The sequence below is a fragment of the Thamnophis elegans genome, chromosome 13 (genome assembly GCF_009769535.1).
Source record: "Thamnophis elegans isolate rThaEle1 chromosome 13, rThaEle1.pri, whole genome shotgun sequence".
NCBI classification, from domain to species: Eukaryota; Metazoa; Chordata; class Lepidosauria; order Squamata; family Colubridae; genus Thamnophis; species Thamnophis elegans.
The window spans coordinates 11,513,224-11,534,124 of NC_045553.1; the positions used below are offsets into that span (position 1 = coordinate 11,513,224).

Below are 20,901 nucleotides of genomic sequence, written 5' to 3' on the forward strand. Positions count from 1 at the left end.
CTAGTCCAACCCCTTGCCCAAGAAGAAGACCCTACACCTTTTCTGAGAGATGGCAGGCCGGTCCCTTCTTGAAAGCCTCCAGTGATGAAGCTCCCACAACTACTGAAGGCAACTTCTGTTCCATGGGTTGATTGTTCTCACTGTCAGAAAATTTCTCCTTATTTCTAGGTTGAATTGCTCACTTTCCATCCATTATTCCTTCTCTGGCCTTCTGGTGCTTTGGAGCATAGCTTGATCCCCTCCTCTCTGTGGCAGCCCCTCAAATATTGGAAAACTGCTATCCTGTCTCCCCTGGTCCTTCTCTTCACTAGACTAGCCATGCCCACTGTTCATCGTATGTTTTAGCTTCCAGTCCCCTAATCATCTTGGTTGCTCTTCTCTGCACTCTTTCTAGAATCTCAACATCTTTTTTACAGTGTGGTGGATGCAGTATTCTAGGTGTGGCCTTACTAAAGCTTTATAGAGTGGTGTTAGTACCTCCCTTGATCTTGATTATATCCCTCTGTTAATGCAATTTAAAATTGGCTTTTTTGTCTGCTGCTGCACAGTACTAGCCTCAGATTTAATTGGTTGTCCACGAAGACCCCAAGACCCTCTCACAGTTAGTGCTACACCATCTAGGCATTCAGGTGTGACATTCAAGGCTCAAGAAAATCATTACCCATTTTGCTAACCTGAACACAGAGAATGAGGCAGACAGTTATGAATTTTGCCAATTAACATAGCATGTCTAAAAGCCGCTGAAAACTAACATATTTTGAAAGTCGGACTTGTTCCGTTGTGCTATTTGCTGCATTCAGAAGAGGCCAACTATACCAATACCGCTGTTCCATGACTTATGACCCTAAAGGTAAAGGTTCCCCTCGTACATATGAGCTAGTCGTTCCCAACTCTAGGGGGCGGTGCTCACCTCCGTTTCAAAGCCGAAGAGCCAGCGCTGTCCGAAGACGTCTCCGTGGTCATGTGGCTGACATGACTCAACGCCAAAGGTGCACAGAATGCTGTTCCCTTCCCACCAAAGGTGGCCCTGATTTTTCTACTTGCATTTTTACATGCTTTTAAACTGCTAGGCCTTGCTTAATCACATAATGTTTGGGCTCCATTGTGGCCATAAGTCGAGGATTACCAGCATACCATATTCTGCTGTTGTCCATTATGTTCAAGAGTTTCTTTTCTGCTTGGAGAAATCCATAATTTATTTATTTTTTGGGAGGAAATTCCTTGCGGACAGAAATCTAGTACCTCAAGGAGAGCAGGTCAGCCATGTGTCTTTCCTGATGAGCTGCTTTTCTCAAATGCAGGGGATTCTTTTATAATAGGTTTTCAAGTTTTGCATGCCCACCCCCAAACTGACAGGTTTGCAAAGATCTTCTCTCATTTTTAGCTGCATAAACTCATTGCTATGCGATCTGCAGGCTTAGCACGTTTACCATAAAAAGCCATATTATCAGGTTCTTAACTAAAACATCACCAGTAGGTGATGCTGTAATGTATATATAAAAAATAGGAAATTAAGCCAGTCAATAAATGTAAGACATCCGATGGTTGATGTGGTGTGTTTTCTGCTATCAAATGCATTTTCGTTTTCATTGAAATTTTATTCATGTGACAGTTGGTTGCAACGTTACGGTTGTTACCTTGGGGTGATAAAAGAATCCACAGAAGTTGCATTGGTACGTGTTGAGTTCATTTTTTTTTTTTTTGGCACAAACATAGTACACAACAGCTAAGGGCCATCAAAGCTCATTGTATAAATTCACGGATTACATTGAATTATGTTTGGCATGTTATTATTTTTATGAGCAAGAGAGAGAGACAGCTTATTGTAGTAGCTAAGGCAGTAAGCTAAAAACAGGGAGAGTGTGAGTTCTAGGCTCACATCTGAGAGCCGAGGTGGCGCAGTGGTTAGAGTGCAGTACTGCAGCCACTTCAGCTGACTGTTATCTGCAGTTCAGCGGTTCAAATCTCACCGGCTCAAGGTTGACTCAGCCTTCCATCCTTCCGAGGTGGGTAAAATGAGGACCCGGATTGTTGTTGGGGGCAATATGCTGACTCTGTAAACCGCTTAGAGTGGGCTGAAAGCCCTATGAAGCGGTATATAAGTCTAACTGCTATTGCTATCTTAGTCACAAAGCCAGCTGGTGACCTTGGGCCAGCCACTCTCTCTCAGCCCTAGGAAGAAGGCAATGGCAAACCACTTCTGAAAAACCTTGCCAGGGAAACTGCAGGGACTATTCCAGGCAGTCTCCAGAAATTTGAAATGTGAAATAACAACAACAACACACACACACACACACACACACCGCACACACAAATTGCAATAGTCCAAGTCATACAATATGTCAATTGTGGAGTCTTTAGTGCTCTCTGAGCTTGGTTGTTTGCTTGCCAACATTTCATAACCTGACTAGATAACATCATCAGTGCAAGGGTGTGTGGTGCTGACTCCCTGTTTACATACAGTATCTTCCCTTGCAGTGTTAGTGGGGTTTGGGTTTATTTTTGGTACTACTTTGATTAGAATATTGCTTTCTGCTTGCTTGTTTGGCTGGTGTTAATCCCTGCTTATCTGAGTGTAGGCTGTTGGAGAAGATGTGTTCCGATCTTTTTTGTTTCCTTCTTGGCTTTTCTATTGTCTTTTTTGAATGGTATGTACATGTGGTTTATCTCTATATGCCTACTGATGACTGATTTCTCTGAATGCCCAGTTTTTCAAGACATCTGCAGCGTTTTTGGATTTTGCTTGGTTTAGGATGCTCACATTTTCCCAGTTGAAAGTATGATCGAGCCAGTCCATGTGTCATGAGATTAAAATGATTTCACCTTGCCTTCTGACTGCTGTCCCATATAGTGACCAATACAACGTATTTTGGAGAAGATTCTCGTCTTTTTTTCTTCTTGGGTTACTGGTTTTTTGGTTTACTTAAAATGTTTTGGAAGGCTTTATTTGGTTGGTTTGCTACAATGAGGCTACATGGTTGTAATTGTCTTTTGGTTGTTGCTGAATTGTTTTGATAGTTTATCCTTTTCATTGCTTGTGATTGGTTGTGCTATACTGGGTTAAGTGGTCAGGCACTTTTGGAGAAAAGTTGTCCAGCTATCAAAACTGATGGTTATCAACAAAACGGTGGGTATCAAAAAAATGATCAAAAGGGCCTGATATTTTGATTTTTTTAAAAAGAATAAATCAGGGAAGTCACAGGATTCCATGATGGCTTAGTGGAATCTCTGAATCTAGCCCATTCTCTCTGTACTAATCCATGGGTGTAATAGATGATACGATTGACCTAGTTTGAAAAAAAATTACTTTCCCAGCAGTGCATCATCACAGATCCCCCCCCCCCCAGTTAGACTTGTAATGGCCCTTTTGATGGCTTTCACTTCCTTTAGAAAAAATTGGAGAAAAAAATGAACAGAAATCTTTGGTGGCCCCACTCAAGGGAGGCTTAAAGGCAAAGGTTCCCCTCGCACATATGTGCTAATTGTTCCCAACTCTAGGCAGTGGTGCTCACCTCCGTTTCAAAGCCGATGAGCCAGCGCTGGCCGAAGACGCCTCCGTGGTCATGTGGCCAGCATGACTAAATGCCGAAGGTGCACAGAATGCTGTTACCTCCCGACCAAAGGTGGACCCTATTTTTCTACTTCCATTTTTATATGCTTTCGAACTGTTAGGTTGGCAGAAGCTGGGACAAGTCACAGGAGCTCACTTTGTTACGTGGCACTGGGGATTCGAACTGCTGCCGAACTGCCGACCTTTCTGATCAACAAGCTCAGTGTCTAAGCCACTGAGCCACCATGTCCCTTAAGGGAGGTTTATCAACCACCAACCCCATTCTTCCCCTATTCCAGATCTTATTATGTAGACAATATAGGAGGCAAATGTCACCCACAGAGAAAGACTTCCTAGAGCCGACCCATTTTCTCTGGGCTGGTTTAGGATTGCATCTCTCTGATGACAGCTGCAAGAGACGGTTCACAATTACTCTTCATGACTGACAAGTAGGGTTAGCTGAACCCAAAGCAACCCAAAACTGTGGACTGCTTTGTGGCTTTCACACAGGGCACACTTACCTTGCCCACTTCCCATTAAGCATATTATCTTGAACACCACAGAGCATCGATTCAGAAGAGAGCTTGCAGGATACTTGGCAGAATCTCAGATTTTGGGAAGCTTTACAAAAAAGAAAAAATAAATTCTAAAAAGGGGGATAAGATAAAGATTCCCCTCACATACGTGTAGTTATTCCCAACTCTAGGGGGCGGTGCTCATGTCCAATTCAAAGCCAAAGAGCCAGCACTGTCCGAAGACGTCTCCGTGGTCATGTGGCTGGCATGACTCAATGCCGAAGGCACACGGAACGCTGTGACCTTCCCACCAAAGGTGGTTTCTATTTTTCTACTTGCATTTTTTACATGCTTTCGAACTGCTAGGTTGGCAGAAGCTGGGACAAGTCACGGGAGCTCACTCCTTATGTCGACCTTTCTGATCGACAAGCTCAGCCTCTTAGCCACTGAGTCACCCTACAAAAAGGGAAATATGGATGTGTTTTTAGTGACCGAGGATTTGTCAGAAGAAAGATATTTAATATCCAGGGCCAATCAAGCAACTGATCAGGTTGTTGCTTTTTTGCCACCCAATTCAACCCAGAAGCTGCAGCCCTAAAGTGATGTGAGCCATCAATTCTGCCTCTGCAGAAAGGAATCAGAGAATGGTTGGCAGCATTGGCGATGGGAGAAGTACTCTTTGCATGCTCAGAGGCTTGGTGTTTGGACAGGTATTGCTGTTGGCATCGCGGTCCTGCACAGGCGAAGAAAGGGATACCCACCTTCCCACACGTAGGGAGAAAAATATTTAGGAACACCCCCCCCCCAACCCAAAGGTTTTAACACTGGGGGGAGCAAGGTAATCCGGCAGCTCCGTTCCACCTCCCGCTTTGTCTTGGAGGGGGAGGAAGGCGGGATGGAGAGATCCCCACCCCCAGCCCGCAGGGGAGCCGATCCCCCGGTGAGGCCGCGCGAATGCAGGAGAGTTTTCCTCCCTCGCCCCCCTCCCCACTCCTCTCTCCTTTCCCTCCCCACCTCCCCAAATACCATGTGACTTCGCCCCTGCGCTGTGCGCGGGGAGCGAGGCAGAGAGAGCCAGCAACCGAGCCCATCACCCCCGCGCACGCAGGCGTGCGAGGACGCGCGCAAGGGGAGGCGGGCGGGCAGGCAGGCAGGCAACCACCGCGCAGGATCGCCTCCCCTCCTCACCTTCGCCTTCCCCCCTCCCCAGCCCTGACACTCGTTCCAGCTGTGGGCGCATCCCGTTTTACCTTCTCTTCCTTCTTCTGCCCAAGCCGGCTGGCCTGTGTTGGCGCTGGGTCCTTGCTTCTGGCTGGTGCCCCCTGCCCTCCCTACCCCGCCCAGGCGTGCCTCAACCCACCCTATCCTCGTCAAAGGGGTCCTCAGCCCCTTCCCCTTTCTAGAGCCGCCAAGAGAGACGCGGGGGAGAAACAAGACGCCGAAGGAGACCGAGGTTCAGCGGCTGCTGCTTGGAACGCCGTGGTGCTGAAACGGACAGCTCCGTGTCGCCGCCAATGCGTTGACTCGCCTTGGGCTGCCCCCTTCCTCTCTCTCATCCAGAAGTCGTGGGAAGGGGAATATCTCAGGACTTCCTACTTCCCGCTTTTCCCACCCGCCCCTTCCCCAGCTGTCTCCCCCCTCCTCAGCCCTTCCATCCACCATCCGCAGGCAGGGAAAGACCGCTTGCCTCCGAATGCTGCCCCAGCTTCCTGGAGCTGCCATGCCTTGATGCCTTCTCGACCCAGCAGCTTCCATGGCGGTGGCCAGGAAAATCAAAACTTTATTGACGGTGAACATCTTGGTTTTCGTGGGCATCATCCTCTTCTCGGTCTACTGCAGGATCCAGGACCGCTCCCAGGAGCTGGTGCAGATCGTCCGGAGCGCCGACCGACGGATGAGGGGACGGAATGCCAAAGTGGGAGCCCTACTAGACAGGGAAGCCATCCTCCAACGGTTGGATCATCTGGAAGAGGTGGTGTACAACCAACTCAATGGTGAGGAAGGGAGGGGAGAATGGGGGAAGTTGGCTGAGCAAATTTGGAGGGGGGTGTCATTTGATTGCTGAATAGTGCTGCCTAAAGAGCTCGCTAAAGGTACGAAAATGTGAGTCAGAGACATGGCGATCATATGCACATTGTGGAGTTTTCTAAAGCTTGGGACAAACTGCGCTATCTTCTATCCAATCACTGTCTTTACTAAGATTTGAGCAAAAGTGGAGTAAAGCATGGGAAATTCAGACCCATGTCCCTTCTTGGGCATTATTTATTCTAGAATTCCATGTTGAGCTGGTGCTAAACTTTTCACAAGAGGAGGCTAAGTTGGGAGCCAATGCAGTAGTTCAGACTTGCTATCCATTATTTTTTAAAGGCTCCTGCAAACAATCTGGATAACCAACGAAACTCAAGCTGTATGCAGCCAATCTACACCAGTAGGTTTATTTTACAATCTCAGTTAGTTCCAAAGAAATTTTCATTCAGTTTGGCCAGAGGACTAGAGTTACAGTTCAAAAATATGTGGTCAGCTCCTCACACATTACAGGGTCATGTCTTTTGGTAGTCTCACCTGGTGTGACCTCTCAGCCTTCTCTGTAAAATGGGCTTGTATGTAAAGGTGCCCTCCTTGATTTCTCATTGCATGGACTGTGTACATCTGAACTGAATTTGCAGAATTGAGAGCATGTTTGGAGAAGGGAAGATCCTGAGATCCTGTAATGTGGTGTTGTGGGGACAGGCTGTCTTATGCCATTGATGAGAGCATCTTCCCTTGGTGGTGGAAGATACAATGGAAAGGATGGACTCAATTGATTTGGGTGTGGTCCCATACCATCAAGGTTCATTCCATTGGTGGTTGGCGGTGAAATAAAGGTAGAACATGGGATGTTTTTTGTTGGAACAATGATGTGCTTGACTGTGGAGCCATTGCCTTGATGCTTTGCTGAAGAAGCCAAGCAATAGGAGGGGAAGGAAGGATACAATTTTTGACTAAGTCCCTTCCCTCAAAGTGACTCCATGCCAGCTGCTTCTTGGTATTTACAGTTCTTTTGCCAACACTACAGACAACCCATCTGTTTGAAGCAATGCAGCAGGATTACTGCGTGGCAGCTCCTTCACACATCTTAGTTGGTGGTTTGATGCTAGAAGATGTGAAGAGCTGTGTGTGAGAACAGCTGGTCATCATTAAAAAGTTGGAGATGCCCAAATGGCTTGAACGGAGGCCCAGTGAACTAAAAGGAAGAAATATTTAATTCTGAAGCCACCTTTTCTTTTAATGGCTAACGGTGTCCTTTCTGTTGGGTCTCCAATGGATGCTGTAAAGCACTTTTCAAGTTCTCAAACTAGATTTACAGGAACAGGCTGCACTGCTATATTAGCAGTAAATTTATCCTGTTTCTTGCTGTTCTTCAGCATTTCTTTTAACCTATTAGCTACCATTCCTGTTCCTAGTTCTCATTAGGGCAAATGTAAGCTTTTCCAGTTTCCTCTCCTCTCACCCCTCCTCTTACACTATCTGGAAGAGGTTGTTTAATAAAATAATAGTAATTTGATGTACATGAATTAAATCCCAGTTATTGCATGGTTTAAATCAAGCTGACTCAACCTGATTATATTGATCCTACTCTTTTTTTTACTGTCCACTATCTGATAGGAGCATTTGATTTTACAGTTCAATATAAAAGCCTAGGACACATTACACTTCAATGATTTCTGTGGAGATTCTCAGTCATCCAGGTCATGGTTTTCCCACAGGTGCTTTTTTCAGGAGGCAACTGGACTTTGTTGTTTTTCTTTGAAGATGTTTTGTTTCTCATCCAAGAAGCTTCTTCAGCTCTGATTGGGTGGTGGGGAATGGAAGGATTTATACTCCTTGCAGACAACTGGTCATCTGCATTCTTTTAGAGAGCTGTTGAGGCCACCTGGAGGTTTATCTGTGTCTTCAGGATCAGAGTGGTGCAAATGGGTGTGGAGGCTTCTTGGAACTGTTGAAAGGACTGTGTTGTAAACTGGAGATATATGATGTAGATTGTAGATAGATAATGTTATATCCCTCCCCCCCTACCCGTTGAGAGAGGGCTGTTCAATTTTGACATTGATGGCCTCTTTGACCTTATTTCAAACCAGCGGTCCTCTCTGTCCAAAATGTGGACTTTGCTGTCATCCAAAGAGTGGCCAGTCAGAGCTGAAGAAGCTTCTTGGATGACAAGCAAAATGTCTTCAAAGAAAAACAAGGAAGTCCAGTTGCCTCTTGAAAAAATCATCTTTGGGACATACTTCAATGATACTTAGCAAAAGTTTGAGAGGCATTTATAAGACAAAGTGTCCTACTTCAGGATTAGTTACAGTTAAACTGGTGTACGGCTGTGTAGAGGGATGTGGTGGCTCAGTGGCTAAGACGCTGAGCTTGCCAATCAGAAAGGTTGGCAGTTCAGCAGTTCGAATCCCTAGTGCTGCATAATGGAGTGAGCTCCCATTACTTGTCCCAGCTTCTGCCAACCTAGCAGTTCAAAAACATGTAAAAATGGAAGTAGAAAAATAGGGATCACCTTTGGTGGGAAGGGAACAGCGCTCCGTGTGCCTTTGGCGTTGAGTCATGCCGGCCACCTGACCACAGTGATGTCTTCAGACAGCGTTGGCTCTTCAGCTTTGAAATGGAGATGCCCCCTAGAGTCGGGAATGACTAGCACACATATGTAAGGGGAACCTTACCTTTAGTGCTGTGTAAAGCACACTGATTTAAATGAGAATTTGGAGACTTGTTGATGTCATAGTTGTGTCAGACATAAAATGGAGGAATATCTCAAACAAGCAATCCTCACCATGAACTATCGGTCCCTCTCCTATTTCTGAGGGACGCAGGGCAATGTGCCTCACCATTCGGTTACTAGCTTGCTTCCGGTCCTTGATTAACCACAAAAATCAGTTTATTGAATAGCTTTTGCAAGGTAGGTTTGATGGTTTCTAAACGATGGGTCCGGCTCTCCAGCGAGTTATAAAACCAGAAGGATTATTGAGTTACTAATGCGGAAAGTCTTAAGAATGTCAGAAGACTACCCTTTCTTGCAGTTTGTGTGCACTTCCGATGTGAAATAAAGAAATCTTTTTGGTCTAGAAAGAGTTTGCATCCCACAGTCCTAAATTCCCTTCCAATTTGGGGGGAGGGACTGGACTTTGAATTATTTATTTGTCAATGCACAACATATGTACAATGAGATTGGTTGAGCTCCCTCAGCACACACACACACACACACACACACACCACAATACAACTCACAGTGAAGACAGAAAATCCATAACCCAACACCCAATCCTAGTGCACCAGTGTGAACATGTTACACGTTGTGCCAGTCCATCATACTACATAGTTGTGATGTTATTTCACATTCAGGAATCCAACAGCCCACAGATAGAAACTGTTCCTCAGCCTATTTTTGTGGCTACCTATGCTTCTATACCTGCTTCCCGATGGTAGGAGGGTAAAGAAGTGCCGTCCAGACTGTGAGTTGTCCCTGAGGATTTTCCTCACTCTCCTAAGGTGATGAGCCCTAGTGGTATCAGGGGACAGCACATAATGTTTTGTGCTGTCCTCACCACTCTCTGTAGTGTCTTTCTATCCGCAGCTGTCAAACCAGCATGCCATACCGTGATGCATTGAGTGAGGACGCTTTCTATTGTGTACCGGTAAAAGGACGTCATCAGTTGTTGCTTTTATGCAAGACCCTAAGGAAGTGGAGTCTTGGTTGGGCTGTTCTCTCTTGGGTCTTCCTGGCCACCTGGGTTGAGTTTCAGCCATGCTCCTTTCAATAACTGACTCATGTGATGCCTTTTATTTTTATTTTTATTATTAAAATATTTTATTGAAAGATTTTAAAAAAGACAAAAAAGAAAAAGGACTCCAAGATCCCACTCACAGTTACTACTATCTGTGAGAGGGATCTTGGAGTCCTAGTGGACAACCATTTAAATATGAGCCAGGAGTGTGCAGCAGCTGCCCCAAAAGCCAACACAGTTCTAGGCTACATAAACAGAGGGATAGAATCAAGATCACATGAAGTATTAATACCACTTTATAAGGCTCTGGTAAGGCCACACTTGGAATACTGCATTCAGTTTTGGTCACCATGATGTAGAAAAGATGTGGAGACTCTAGAAAGAGTGCAGAGAAGAGCAAGAAATAGGATTAGGGGACTGGAGACTAAAACAGTTGCAGGAACTGGGTATGTCTAGTCTAATGAAAAGAAGGACTAGGGGAGACATGATAGCAGTCTTCCAATATCTCAGGGGCTGCCCCAAAGAAGAGGGAGTCAAGCTATTCTCCAAGGCACCTGAGAGTAGAACAAGAAGCAATGGGTGGAAATAATCAAGGAGAGAAGCAACTTAGAACTGAGGAGAAATTTCCTGACAGTTAGAACAATTAATCAATGGAATAGCTTGCCTCCAGAAGTTGTGAATACTCCAACACTGGAAGTCTTTAAGAAGATGCTGGATAGCCATTTGTCAGGAATGGTATAGGGTTTCCTGCCTAACTTGGGGTTGGACTAGAACACCTCCAAGGTCCCTTCCAACTCTGCTATTGTATTTGTATTTGAAAAAAATATTTTTTGCAATTTCCTTCTGTATAACATTTCCACCTCGGTATACATACATTATATATGTACTTCTCCCCTCCTTATTTCAGTTTCTCTATATCTAGACATGGAACCCTGGTTCCAGGTTCTTGCTGTGTAGAGCCTGGAAGTTGAACGCTTACATTTGGAGAATTACAGGTTATGACCGTTTTTTGCATTTACGACTATAGTAGCACCGACCAAGTCACACAATCAAAATTCAGACACTTGGCTTCAGTGACTCACCTTTACGATGGTTTGCAATGTCCCAGGGTCTCGTGATTTTCCCCTTTTGTGACCTCATGACAAGAACAGTCCAAGGGGGATGCCAGATTCACTTAACAACTGTGTGACTAATATAACAACCGCGGCGATCAACCTCACAAATGCAGGAAGGAAGTGTCAGCATTCCAAATACCATCCAGGATTAAATCAGAGTTCAAGGCAGAGCTTTCATCAAAGTTCCAATTTAATAAGAGAGACACATTGGTACAAACTGTGGAAAACCTGAATCTGAAAGCTTCCTGGGTTTTCCAACCAGTTGAAAGTTCAAGAAAGTTATAGAGCCGAGGTGGTGCAGTGGTTAGGGTGCAGTACTGCAGGCCACTTCAGCTGACTGTCATTTGCAGTTCAGCAGTTCTAATCTCACCGGCTCAAGGTTGACTCAGCCTTCCATCATTCCGAGGTGGATGAAATGAGGACCCAGACTGTGGGGGTGATATGCTGACTCTGTAAACCGCTTAGAGAGGGCTGAAAGCCCTATGAAGTGGTATATGTCTAACTGCTATTGCTAGCTGCTAAGACCTTGCCCACACACCCACAAGTCCATCACATGGTCCAATCTTTCTCTGCCACCCTTGCATTTCCACCCATCCAGTTCCGGTCAGGTGCGGAGACAAAGGATGACCTTGGGCTTCTAGAAAGGAATGTTCTATTTTGACAACAACACATTCTACAGTTCTACTCCTTACTATTCCCCCTCCCAATCACCCAACTAATGAAACAGCATAGTAAAATAATAGAGAGTGTGGCAGGCCAAAGATCTTAAAAGGAATATGACTGCAGGCCTGACAGCAAGTTGTAAAATGGGGCAAAGCTCACTTAACCTCACTTAGCAATGGAAAGTTTGGTCGTAAGTCCGTAAGTCGAGGGCTTACTCCTTTGTATTTGCTCTCATCTTGCGGGGCCTGTGATTTCCCCTCTCCCCCCCTTTTTTTAAGCTGCGGGACCTTCAATTTAGATGTCTTTTCCCTGCTAAAGTCTGTTTCTCATTTTCACACTCTTGCTTTATTTTGTTTATTTTCGCTTTTAATTGCTGCAAACTACCCTGAGCAATGCAGCGAGGCTGGGAAGAAGAGTAAGAAAGAAAAAAAAAAAGACAGAATACATTTCCCCCTAAACTATGTTTGTTAACCACAGGCAACTGTTTTTATTGTTTTTATTGTTGGGAGATTTAAACTCCACTTCCTACTTAGTCCCAGATCCACAGACGAACCTTGAGGCAAGTCGCTAATTCTTAAGTTAGTTCTCTCAGCCAGGAGTCACAAAGAGAGAAGTTATAAAAGATTCCTCAGCAGTTGAAAGAACAATCTATAAACCAAATAGAAAGACACACACCCCTCCCAATTTTTTTTGCCTTTCCAGCACTGGCTCAGGCTGGCCACACCTCCGAACTGGTTCCCCTTTCACCGCTGGTGTTGCCAGCATGACTTTTTGTCCTTTTATAATGGTCTGCCCATGCGCAGAACATTTTACAGGCAATTGCAGGCACGAGAGAGAAGCGAACCAGCAGTAACACTGGCAGCAACACACCCCTGATAGGTATGTATATATGGTTTTTTAAAAATGGGTCACGGTGGCTCAGTGGCTAAAACACTGAGCTTGTTGATCAGAAAGATCGGCAGTTTGGCAGTTCGAATCCCTAGGGCCACATAACGGAGTGAGCTCCCGTTACTTGTCCTAGCTTCTGCCAACCTAGGAGTTCAAAAGCACATAAAAAATGCAAAGGTCAGCAGTTTGGCAGTTCGAATCCCTACCACCTTGTAATGAAGTGAGCTCCCGTTACTTGTCCCGGCTTCTGCCAACCTAGCAGTTTGAAAGCACATAAAAAATCCAAGTAGAAAAATAGGAACCACTTTTGGTGTGCCTTCGGCGTTTAGTCATGCTGGCCACATGACCACGGAGACGTCTTTGGCTTTGAAACGGAAATGAGCACCATCCCCTAGAGTCGGGAACGACTAGCACATATGTGTGAGGGGAACATTTATCTTTACATACTGTGTTTCCCGCCAAATAAGACAGGGTCTTATTTTCTTTTGACACCCTAAATAATCCTTATTTTCGGGGAGGTCTTATTATTTTTGAGGTGCAGGAGACTGAACGTGGTCACCTCATGGGTGCTGCTGTGTTGCAATATTTCCAGGGAGGGCTTATTTTCGAGGGAGAGCTTATTTTAGTGGAAACAGGATGTGTGTGTGTGTGGTTGTGTGTGTCTATATGTATGCATGCATGTGATACACAGACACACACACACACACACACACACACACACACACACACACACACACAGAGTTTTAGGATAAACAAATAAAGCATACAGTACTCCCCCCTCCTCCATATAAGCAGATCTCTAATGGAAACAGACTTGATTTATATTGTTTGGAGGTAATTTGCAGGCTGGATAGAAATGTCGAGTTTAGATCTTGCAGAGAAAGTTGAGTAGTTTGGCACATTGCCTCTGTGCTTCTAAATTTTCACACTTCAGTCTCCCCCATTCCTAATTTTTGGAACTGCAGAAGGCAGGGAATGTTCCTCCATTTTGCTCTCTCTCATCCTAACTCGGTGCTCTCTGTGCTTGGTGGTTTTCTTTCAGAAACTGCATTACCCAAACTAGGTAATGTAATAGAAGGGAGGGGGGTGTTGAGAAGAGGAGGAATAGAACTCTGCAGTCCTTGGTGTTCGCTGAGCTTGGTGGATTTTTTGCAGATGTTTCATTGCCTGAACTAGGCAACATCATCAGTATTAGAAGGGAGTGGGCGGTGTGGGATGGTGGAGGAGGAGGAGGAGGAGGAGGAGGAGAGCTGTGGAGTCTTTGGTGCTCACTGAGCTTGGTTGTTTTCTTACAGACATTTCTTAACCCAACTAGGCAACATCATCAATACTAGAAGGGAGTAGAATTTGCAAAGGAGGAGGCGAAGGAGGAGGAAGAGAACTTGGCAGTCCTTGGTGCTGTTTGAGCTTGGTGGTTTTCGTGCAGATGTTTCATTGCCCAAACTACTGATAATCATCTAGCACTGATGATGTTACCTAGCTTGGGTCATAAATTGTCTTCAAGAAAACCACCAAGCTCAGAGAGCCCCCAGGTCCCTTCATTTCAACCCTGAGCTACAAATATTCTCCTTTATTGGCCATCCTAACTCTTTTGAAGCATACAAAAGAAAACATAATAAAAGGAGATGGCTAAGGTTCACTTAGCCCTAAGGAGAGAAGCAACCTGGAATTGAGGAGAAACTTTCTGACAGTGAGAACAATTAATCAGTAGAATGGCTTGCCTTCAGAAGTTGTGGGTGCTCCAATACTGGAGGTTTTAAAGAAGAGAACGGACAACCATGTGTCTGAAATCGCATAGGATCTCTTGCCTGAGCAGGGGGTTGGACTAGAAGACCTCCAAGGTGCCTTCCAACATTTTAATTCTATGTTCTAGAAAGCAATGTTCAATTTTCCTGTAGAGGTTTATGCTGTCAAGCTGCTCACTAGTCTGGAAATAACTCCCCCTCAATGCAACATAGATTTACTGTTGAGTAAGTCTACTCAATATTGCTACTGGGCCTGCCTTGAGGAACAAATGTTGCCTGCAGAACTTAAAATGTTCTGGTACAGAATGTTGAATTGTACTAGACTTCACCAAATTTGAGCTAAGCTTTTTTTGTTTGAGAGAAGTACAACAACAACAACAACAACAACAACAACAACAACAAACCAATGATTAAGGAAGTAACTAAAGGAGGCTTTTGAAGATAACTAAGTCGAAAGCTGAATATAACAAAGAAGTAATTGAGAAGCGAGATGAAAATTGGAAAAGCTAAGCTATGCATGGCCAATACTTGAAAAGTATTGAAGGCAAAGTTGACCAAAAGCTAACTTGGAACTGGTTAAAATCAGGAGCACTGAAAAAAGAAACAGAAGGCTTTATTTTGGCAGCTCAAGAACAAGCCTTGGCCACAAACTGCATGAAGGCAAAAATTCAACATGTTACCACCAACAGCAAATGTCGCCTCTGTAATGAGAAAGATGAGACAGTCAACCACTTGATGAGTGGGTGCAGCAAAATTTCACAAACTGACTACCTACAACGCCATGACTGTGTTGCTAAGATCATTCACTGGAAATTGTGCCAAAAGTTTATGCCAAAAACCACTGGGAACATCAGGTTCAGAAGGTTTTAGAGAATGAGAAAATCAAGATCTTGTGGGACTTCAGAATTCAGACTGACAGGCACTTGGCCCACAACATACCTGACATAACAATAGTTGAAAAGAAAAAAATATGGTTCATTGATATTGCAATACCTGGTGATGCGTGAATTGAAGATAAACAAGAAAAAATCAAAGTACAGGGACTTGCAAATTGAAGTTGAGCAACTGTGGAAAAAGAAATTGTGTGTTGTCCCAATTGTAATTGGAGCCCTTGGAGCAATATCTAAAGGGCTACTTCGCTATTTGGAAATTCTAAATTTATCAGACTTGAACATTCTGATTCTACAAAATCCCACCCTACTTGGAACAGCTTATATCCTCCGACGTTACCTTAACAGTTCCTAGGTCCTTGGTTAGGACTCGAGCTGTTGAGCTACCAACCAGCCCCAAAGGCTGTGAATCTCATCAAAGATTTAATAATAATAATAATAATAATAATAATAATAATAATAATAATAATAATAATATGTTACGACGTCCTAGGCCCCTGGGTGGGGCCCGACTAGTAACCAATGCCAAATCCGGCGAAACAACTGGCCGCTGTGATACAATTGTATAATAATAATAATAATGGAATATCTCTTGATTAGCACCATCTGCCCAGGCCGGATTAGTGCCTCAAACCATTTTTTTTTGCCAGCGATTGATTTTTCGTCTCTCACATTCTTTGCATATTCGCCTTACAGAAACCTTCTGAGATGTTGTCAGCGAAAAGCATGTTGTCTGGATGGAACCACGGAAATTGCCTTTTCCCCCTCTTCTTTTTCTTCTTCTTTTCTTTTTCAACTCCAGTGCCTGAATTTTGCACAGCAGCTCCGTCTGATGCACTCCATCAACCTCTCTATTGGTTAACACGCTGTGTTTGTCCTTTAATAGAAAGGGGAGAGTTGAGTGACCACTGTCGGGGACTTGCAAGGCAATGACAAGATTATTTTACAGCGGCTCACATAGTGGGCTTCGACCTTTGGGAGCGAGGCTGTTTAAACATGGGTTATTTATATTATTCAAACAACCTGCCTTCGACCTGAGGCTGGATGGCAGGATGGTAACAGATCATCTAGCTTCTTCCAGTTTCATCAGGATGAGACATTGGGGAGGGAGGGGGGCATGGAGGACATAGCTGGGACCTAAGGATGTGATAAGGAAATGGCTCACTTGAATTCTATATGCACATTGCCTTTCCTTCAATGTCTGCAGTGGCAGTCAAAGAGAAAGGAGGAGGAGGAGAGGGAGGGAGAGAGGGAGAGAGAGAGACAAAGAGAGAGGGGAAGAGAGAGGGAAGGAAAGAGAGAGAAGAGAGAGATCGATCTATAAAGTTCTATAAAGAGATGTATGCTCCTTGGGAGAAAGTCTATATCAAAAGTCTATAATGAATCTAGGCCAAGTTGTACAGCAGGAAGACATCACAGTGTAGTGTATATTTTCAGTTTCCAATTAAAAAAAGGTGCCTATTGCCAGTTTGGTCTAGTGGTTAAGGTGCCAGGCTAAACACTTGTAAACAGTGCTGGGATTCAATTTTTTTACTACCGGTTCTATGGGCGTGGCTTGCTGGGCATGGCATGGCTTGCTGGGCATGGCAGGGCAGGGCACTGTAAAATCTCCATTCCCTCTCCACACCAGGGGAAGGTTCCTGCAAAATCCCCATTTCCTCGCAATCAGCTGGGACTCAGCAGGCAGAGAATAGATGGGGGCGAGGCCAGCCAGAGGTGGTATTTGTTGGTTCTCTGAACTACTTAAAATTTCCGCTACCAGTTCTCCAGAACTGGTCAGAACTGGCTGAATACCACCTCTGCTTGTAGACCTCCTCAACACCCATGAAGAGGAAGAGACTCACAGTGAGATGCGATCGAGCCATGGTTACACCCAGCGGTGGGATTTAGCTGGTTCACACCACTCCAAGAGCTGAGGTGGCGCAGTGGTTAGGGTGCAGTACTGCAGGCCACTTCAGCTGACTGCTACCTGCAGTTCAGCGGTTCTAATCTCACCGGCTCAAGGTTGACTCAGCCTTCCATCCTTCCGAGGTGGGTGAAATGAGGACCCAGACTGTGGGGGTGATATGCTGACTCTGTAAACCGCTTAGAGAGGGCTGAAAGCCCTATGAAGCGGTATATAAGTCTAACTGCTATTGCTATTGCTACTCCAGGAGAACCGGTTGTTAACTTTCTGAGCAATTTGGTGAACTGGTTATTGGAAGACATCATCAGAGCAGAGAACCGGTTGTTAAAATATTTGAATCCCACCACTGGTTACACCTGCTATGCAACGAGTTGCCCATTTATCCAAAAGCAAGTCCTACCGAGTTCAACAGGACTTAATCTTTCCTCTAATGAGTTCACATCAACCTGTAGACATAATTGACTAGATTTCCTCTATAGATTTCCACAGATAACCGCAGAGACCATAATTTAATGGGAAGAGTTAGGGGGTGAAAAATAAAGGCTTCACCTCCCCGGGATGCGCACAGTTCTTTTAATGCCAAAAGCAATTCAGAGGGTCAGCTTGCAATTTTACTGTAATTGCTTGTCTGCCCCCACCTCCTTTTTCTCTTCTCACCCCCCACCCTCCTAGCCGTCTCTCTCTCTCTCTCTCGGTAATACACAACAATCAATATGGCATGTAATTAGATTTCATTCAATCTGAAAAAAAGATGAGGACAGTTTTTATTATGCAGATGCTTTGCACCTTTGTCCTATGCGTCTCTTTCTTATTAGACTCGGTTGGCCTATTAGGGGTGGCAGGCATTTCGGAGAAGTTGGCGGGTATGTGTGTTCGTCGTTGTTGTTGTTTTTTTAAAAAAATTCTGGCAGATTATCGTTCTTCGCACATCATCATAATTCGATTGTGTTCTCTTTCAGAAGATTAAATACAGCAGTAATTTTAGGCTTGATGAATGAATCCTGTGCCTAAGTGACAGCCTGGCTGGGGGGAAGAGGGGAAGGGGAAAAATAGTGTGGTGTATTCAGCCCACACCAACAAGAGAGCATTTTATAGCATGTTACTGGTTCCACTTTCCCTGTTTCCCCAAAAATAAAACCTTTCCAGATAATAAGCCCAATCAGGCTTTTGAGTGCATGCACTAAAGTAAGGCCTCCCCCTAAAATAAGCCCTCCCTGAAAATATTGCAACGCAGCAACAGCCATGAGGTTACCATGCTCGCCGCCTCCTCAAAAATAATAAGACCTCTCTGAAAATAAGGCCAAGCGTTTATTTCGGTGGGGGGGTTTCAAGAGAAAATAAGAACCTGTCTTATTTTTGGGGAAACATGGTAGCTGAAAGGAGGAGAGGAGAAAATGAAAGTAGGGCAAAGTGTATTTTGTGGCTAGAAAATTCTAGAATGAATTTTAGCACTTCCATGGAAGAGTGCTGGAAACTTGTGAAGAAGTTTAGGTGTCAGGGTTCCAAGTAACACCCCCAATGAGAGAAGACTCCGATGCTTGAAATTCCTCAAAGTTCCATTTTATTCGAGATGTCATATTGGCACATCGGGGAAAACCAGAATCTGAAAGCTTCCAGGTTTTCCCCACCCAATTGAAAGACCAAGCCCATGCCCAGCACCCAGATCTCCGTCACATGGTCTAATCAGGCACCGTCCCAACTGGAGATGCCTCCCAGGCATGCCACTCCAGGGGCAGGGCAATACCTCCTTGACTCTCTGAGAAAGGAATGTTATTTTGATTATATCTCTCCATATAATCCCCCCTCCCAGTTTCCCACAGCAGAAAATGTGGCAGGCCTGAAAGCCCAAATGTAAAAGATGGCTTCCAGGCCTGACAGTAAGTGTCTTTGAACCTGGAGTAATTTCCCTCAGCCTGGATGTCCCCCAAAATGTGGACTTCAACCTCCAGAATTCCACAGGCAGGAATGCGAGTGCTGAGAATTGTTGGAGTTGAAGTCCGCACATCTGGAGGGTTTGGTCTCTAAACTGTATCTGACACAGAATGGAAAAGGATTCAGATGAAGTTCAGTGTGTGCAACCTTCAAAGTGTTCTCTTCTTCAAGTTTAGCAGAGAAGTCCCTAATTTTCTTCAGCCTGGATCAGGGGTGTTATTCAGCAGGATCTGACCAGTTCTGGAGGACCAGTAATGGAAAGTTTGAGTAATTCAGAGAACTGGTAAATACCACCTCTGACTGGCCCCGCCCCCATCTATTCTCTGCCTCCCAAGTCCCAGCTGATCAGGAAGGAATGGGGATTTTGCAGTAACCTTCCCCTGCCATACCCATGCCCACCAACCCATGCCCAACAAGCCATACTCACAGAACCATAGTAAAATTTTTGAATCCCACAACTGGCCTGGATGACCTCCAAAATGTGGACTTCAACTCCCAGAATTCCACAACCAGGAATGCGACTGCTGAGAATCGTGGGAGTTGAAGTCTGCGTATCTGGAAGGTTTGGACCTCTAAACTGAATCCAACACAGAATGGGAAAGGATTCCAATGAAATTCAGGGCCTAGAACTTTAGAAATGTCCTTCAAGTTTAGCAGACAAGTCCCCAAATGGCCATTTCTCCACCATAAAAACAAAACAAGACACAATCAGGAAAGGATTCCTCAAAGTCTACAACTCACCTTGGAAGAGGCAGGGCTACCACCCTGCCTTGTTTTGCTTTCTAATGCCCTCTGGAAGCTGTAACTCCCTGCTGAGATGTCATCTCTACATAATTATGGGCTGTTTTCCCATGATAATTCTTCCACCAGGAGCTGAACCATGGCTTAATCCCTTAATCCAGTTGTTTTTGAAGTTGGCACAGCACACGGGACTCTAAATTAATCACAGGTTGGGTTCGTGCAAGATACAAAGCTACAGTGTGGTTGTGCTGTTTGCTTTTCAACACGTCCTCTGAACGGGAGGGGCAAGCTATTTTCCAAAGCAGAGAAAGGCAAGACAAGAAAGAATAAATGGAAATTTATCAAGGAGAGAAGCAACCTAGAAATTTCCTAAACAGTGAGAACAATTAACAAGTGGAATGGCTTGCCATCAAAAGAAATGGGTGTTCGGAAACAAGAAGAGATTGGATAGACATTTATCTGAAATGGTATAGGGTTTCCTGCCTGAGTAGGGGGGGGGTTGGACTAGAAGACCTCCAAGGTCCCTTCCAACTCAGTTATTCTGTTCTGTTCAGGGTCGTTACAAAGAATGGAACAGCTTGGAATGGAACAGAAGTTGCATTCAGAAGTTGTGGGAGCTTCATCCCTGGAAGCTTTCAGGAAGAGACTGGACTGCCATCTGTCAGAAATGGTGTAGGGTCTCCTGCTTGGGCGGAGGGTTGGACTAGATGACCTCCAACTCTGTTAATTTGTAAACTGTAAAGGAACAGAATGGCACTTCTCATCAATCACAGTTGATTGAATGGTACCTCTGATCAATCACAGACCTTGGAGAGCAACTCCCCCCCAGTTGCTCTCCAAGGTGCTGATCTAGCTGCTGAATTTTCAGGCCTAGTGACTTTAATCTATTAAGGGTCTTGCAGGATTGACGGTATCTATTACATCTATTAGGGCCTCAGCGGTGCAGCTGGAATTAACCTTGATGAAGCGTTTTGTGCAGTCCAAGTGGACAGTTTCCGTTGTGAGAAAAAGGGCTATCATTGGCCCCAACCAAGCATTTTACAACACGGTTCAATCTCAACTATCCCTTTGAGCAACAGAAGAGGTGGAGAAGCTGTTTCCAACGTTTCTGGTAGCTGACTTGGAACTCCACTTCCATCTCCCGGAATTGCCGGGAACAAACGGGAGGCTAAGTGAATAACAACCGCAAAG

At 44.8% G+C, this 20,901-nt stretch overlaps 1 protein-coding gene across 1 annotated transcript in view; it reads left to right on the forward strand.

Annotated features, from left to right (window-relative positions):
• Nucleotides 1-5,818: 5,818 nt before the first annotated feature.
• The window catches only part of GALNT9 (polypeptide N-acetylgalactosaminyltransferase 9), a 137,742-nt gene continuing 122,659 nt past the window's right edge, over nt 5,819-20,901 (forward strand). The window contains exon 1 of the mRNA XM_032229916.1: nt 5,819-6,059. Coding sequence (XP_032085807.1) covers nt 5,819-6,059 — 241 coding nt within the window. The remainder of the gene's footprint in view (nt 6,060-20,901) is intronic.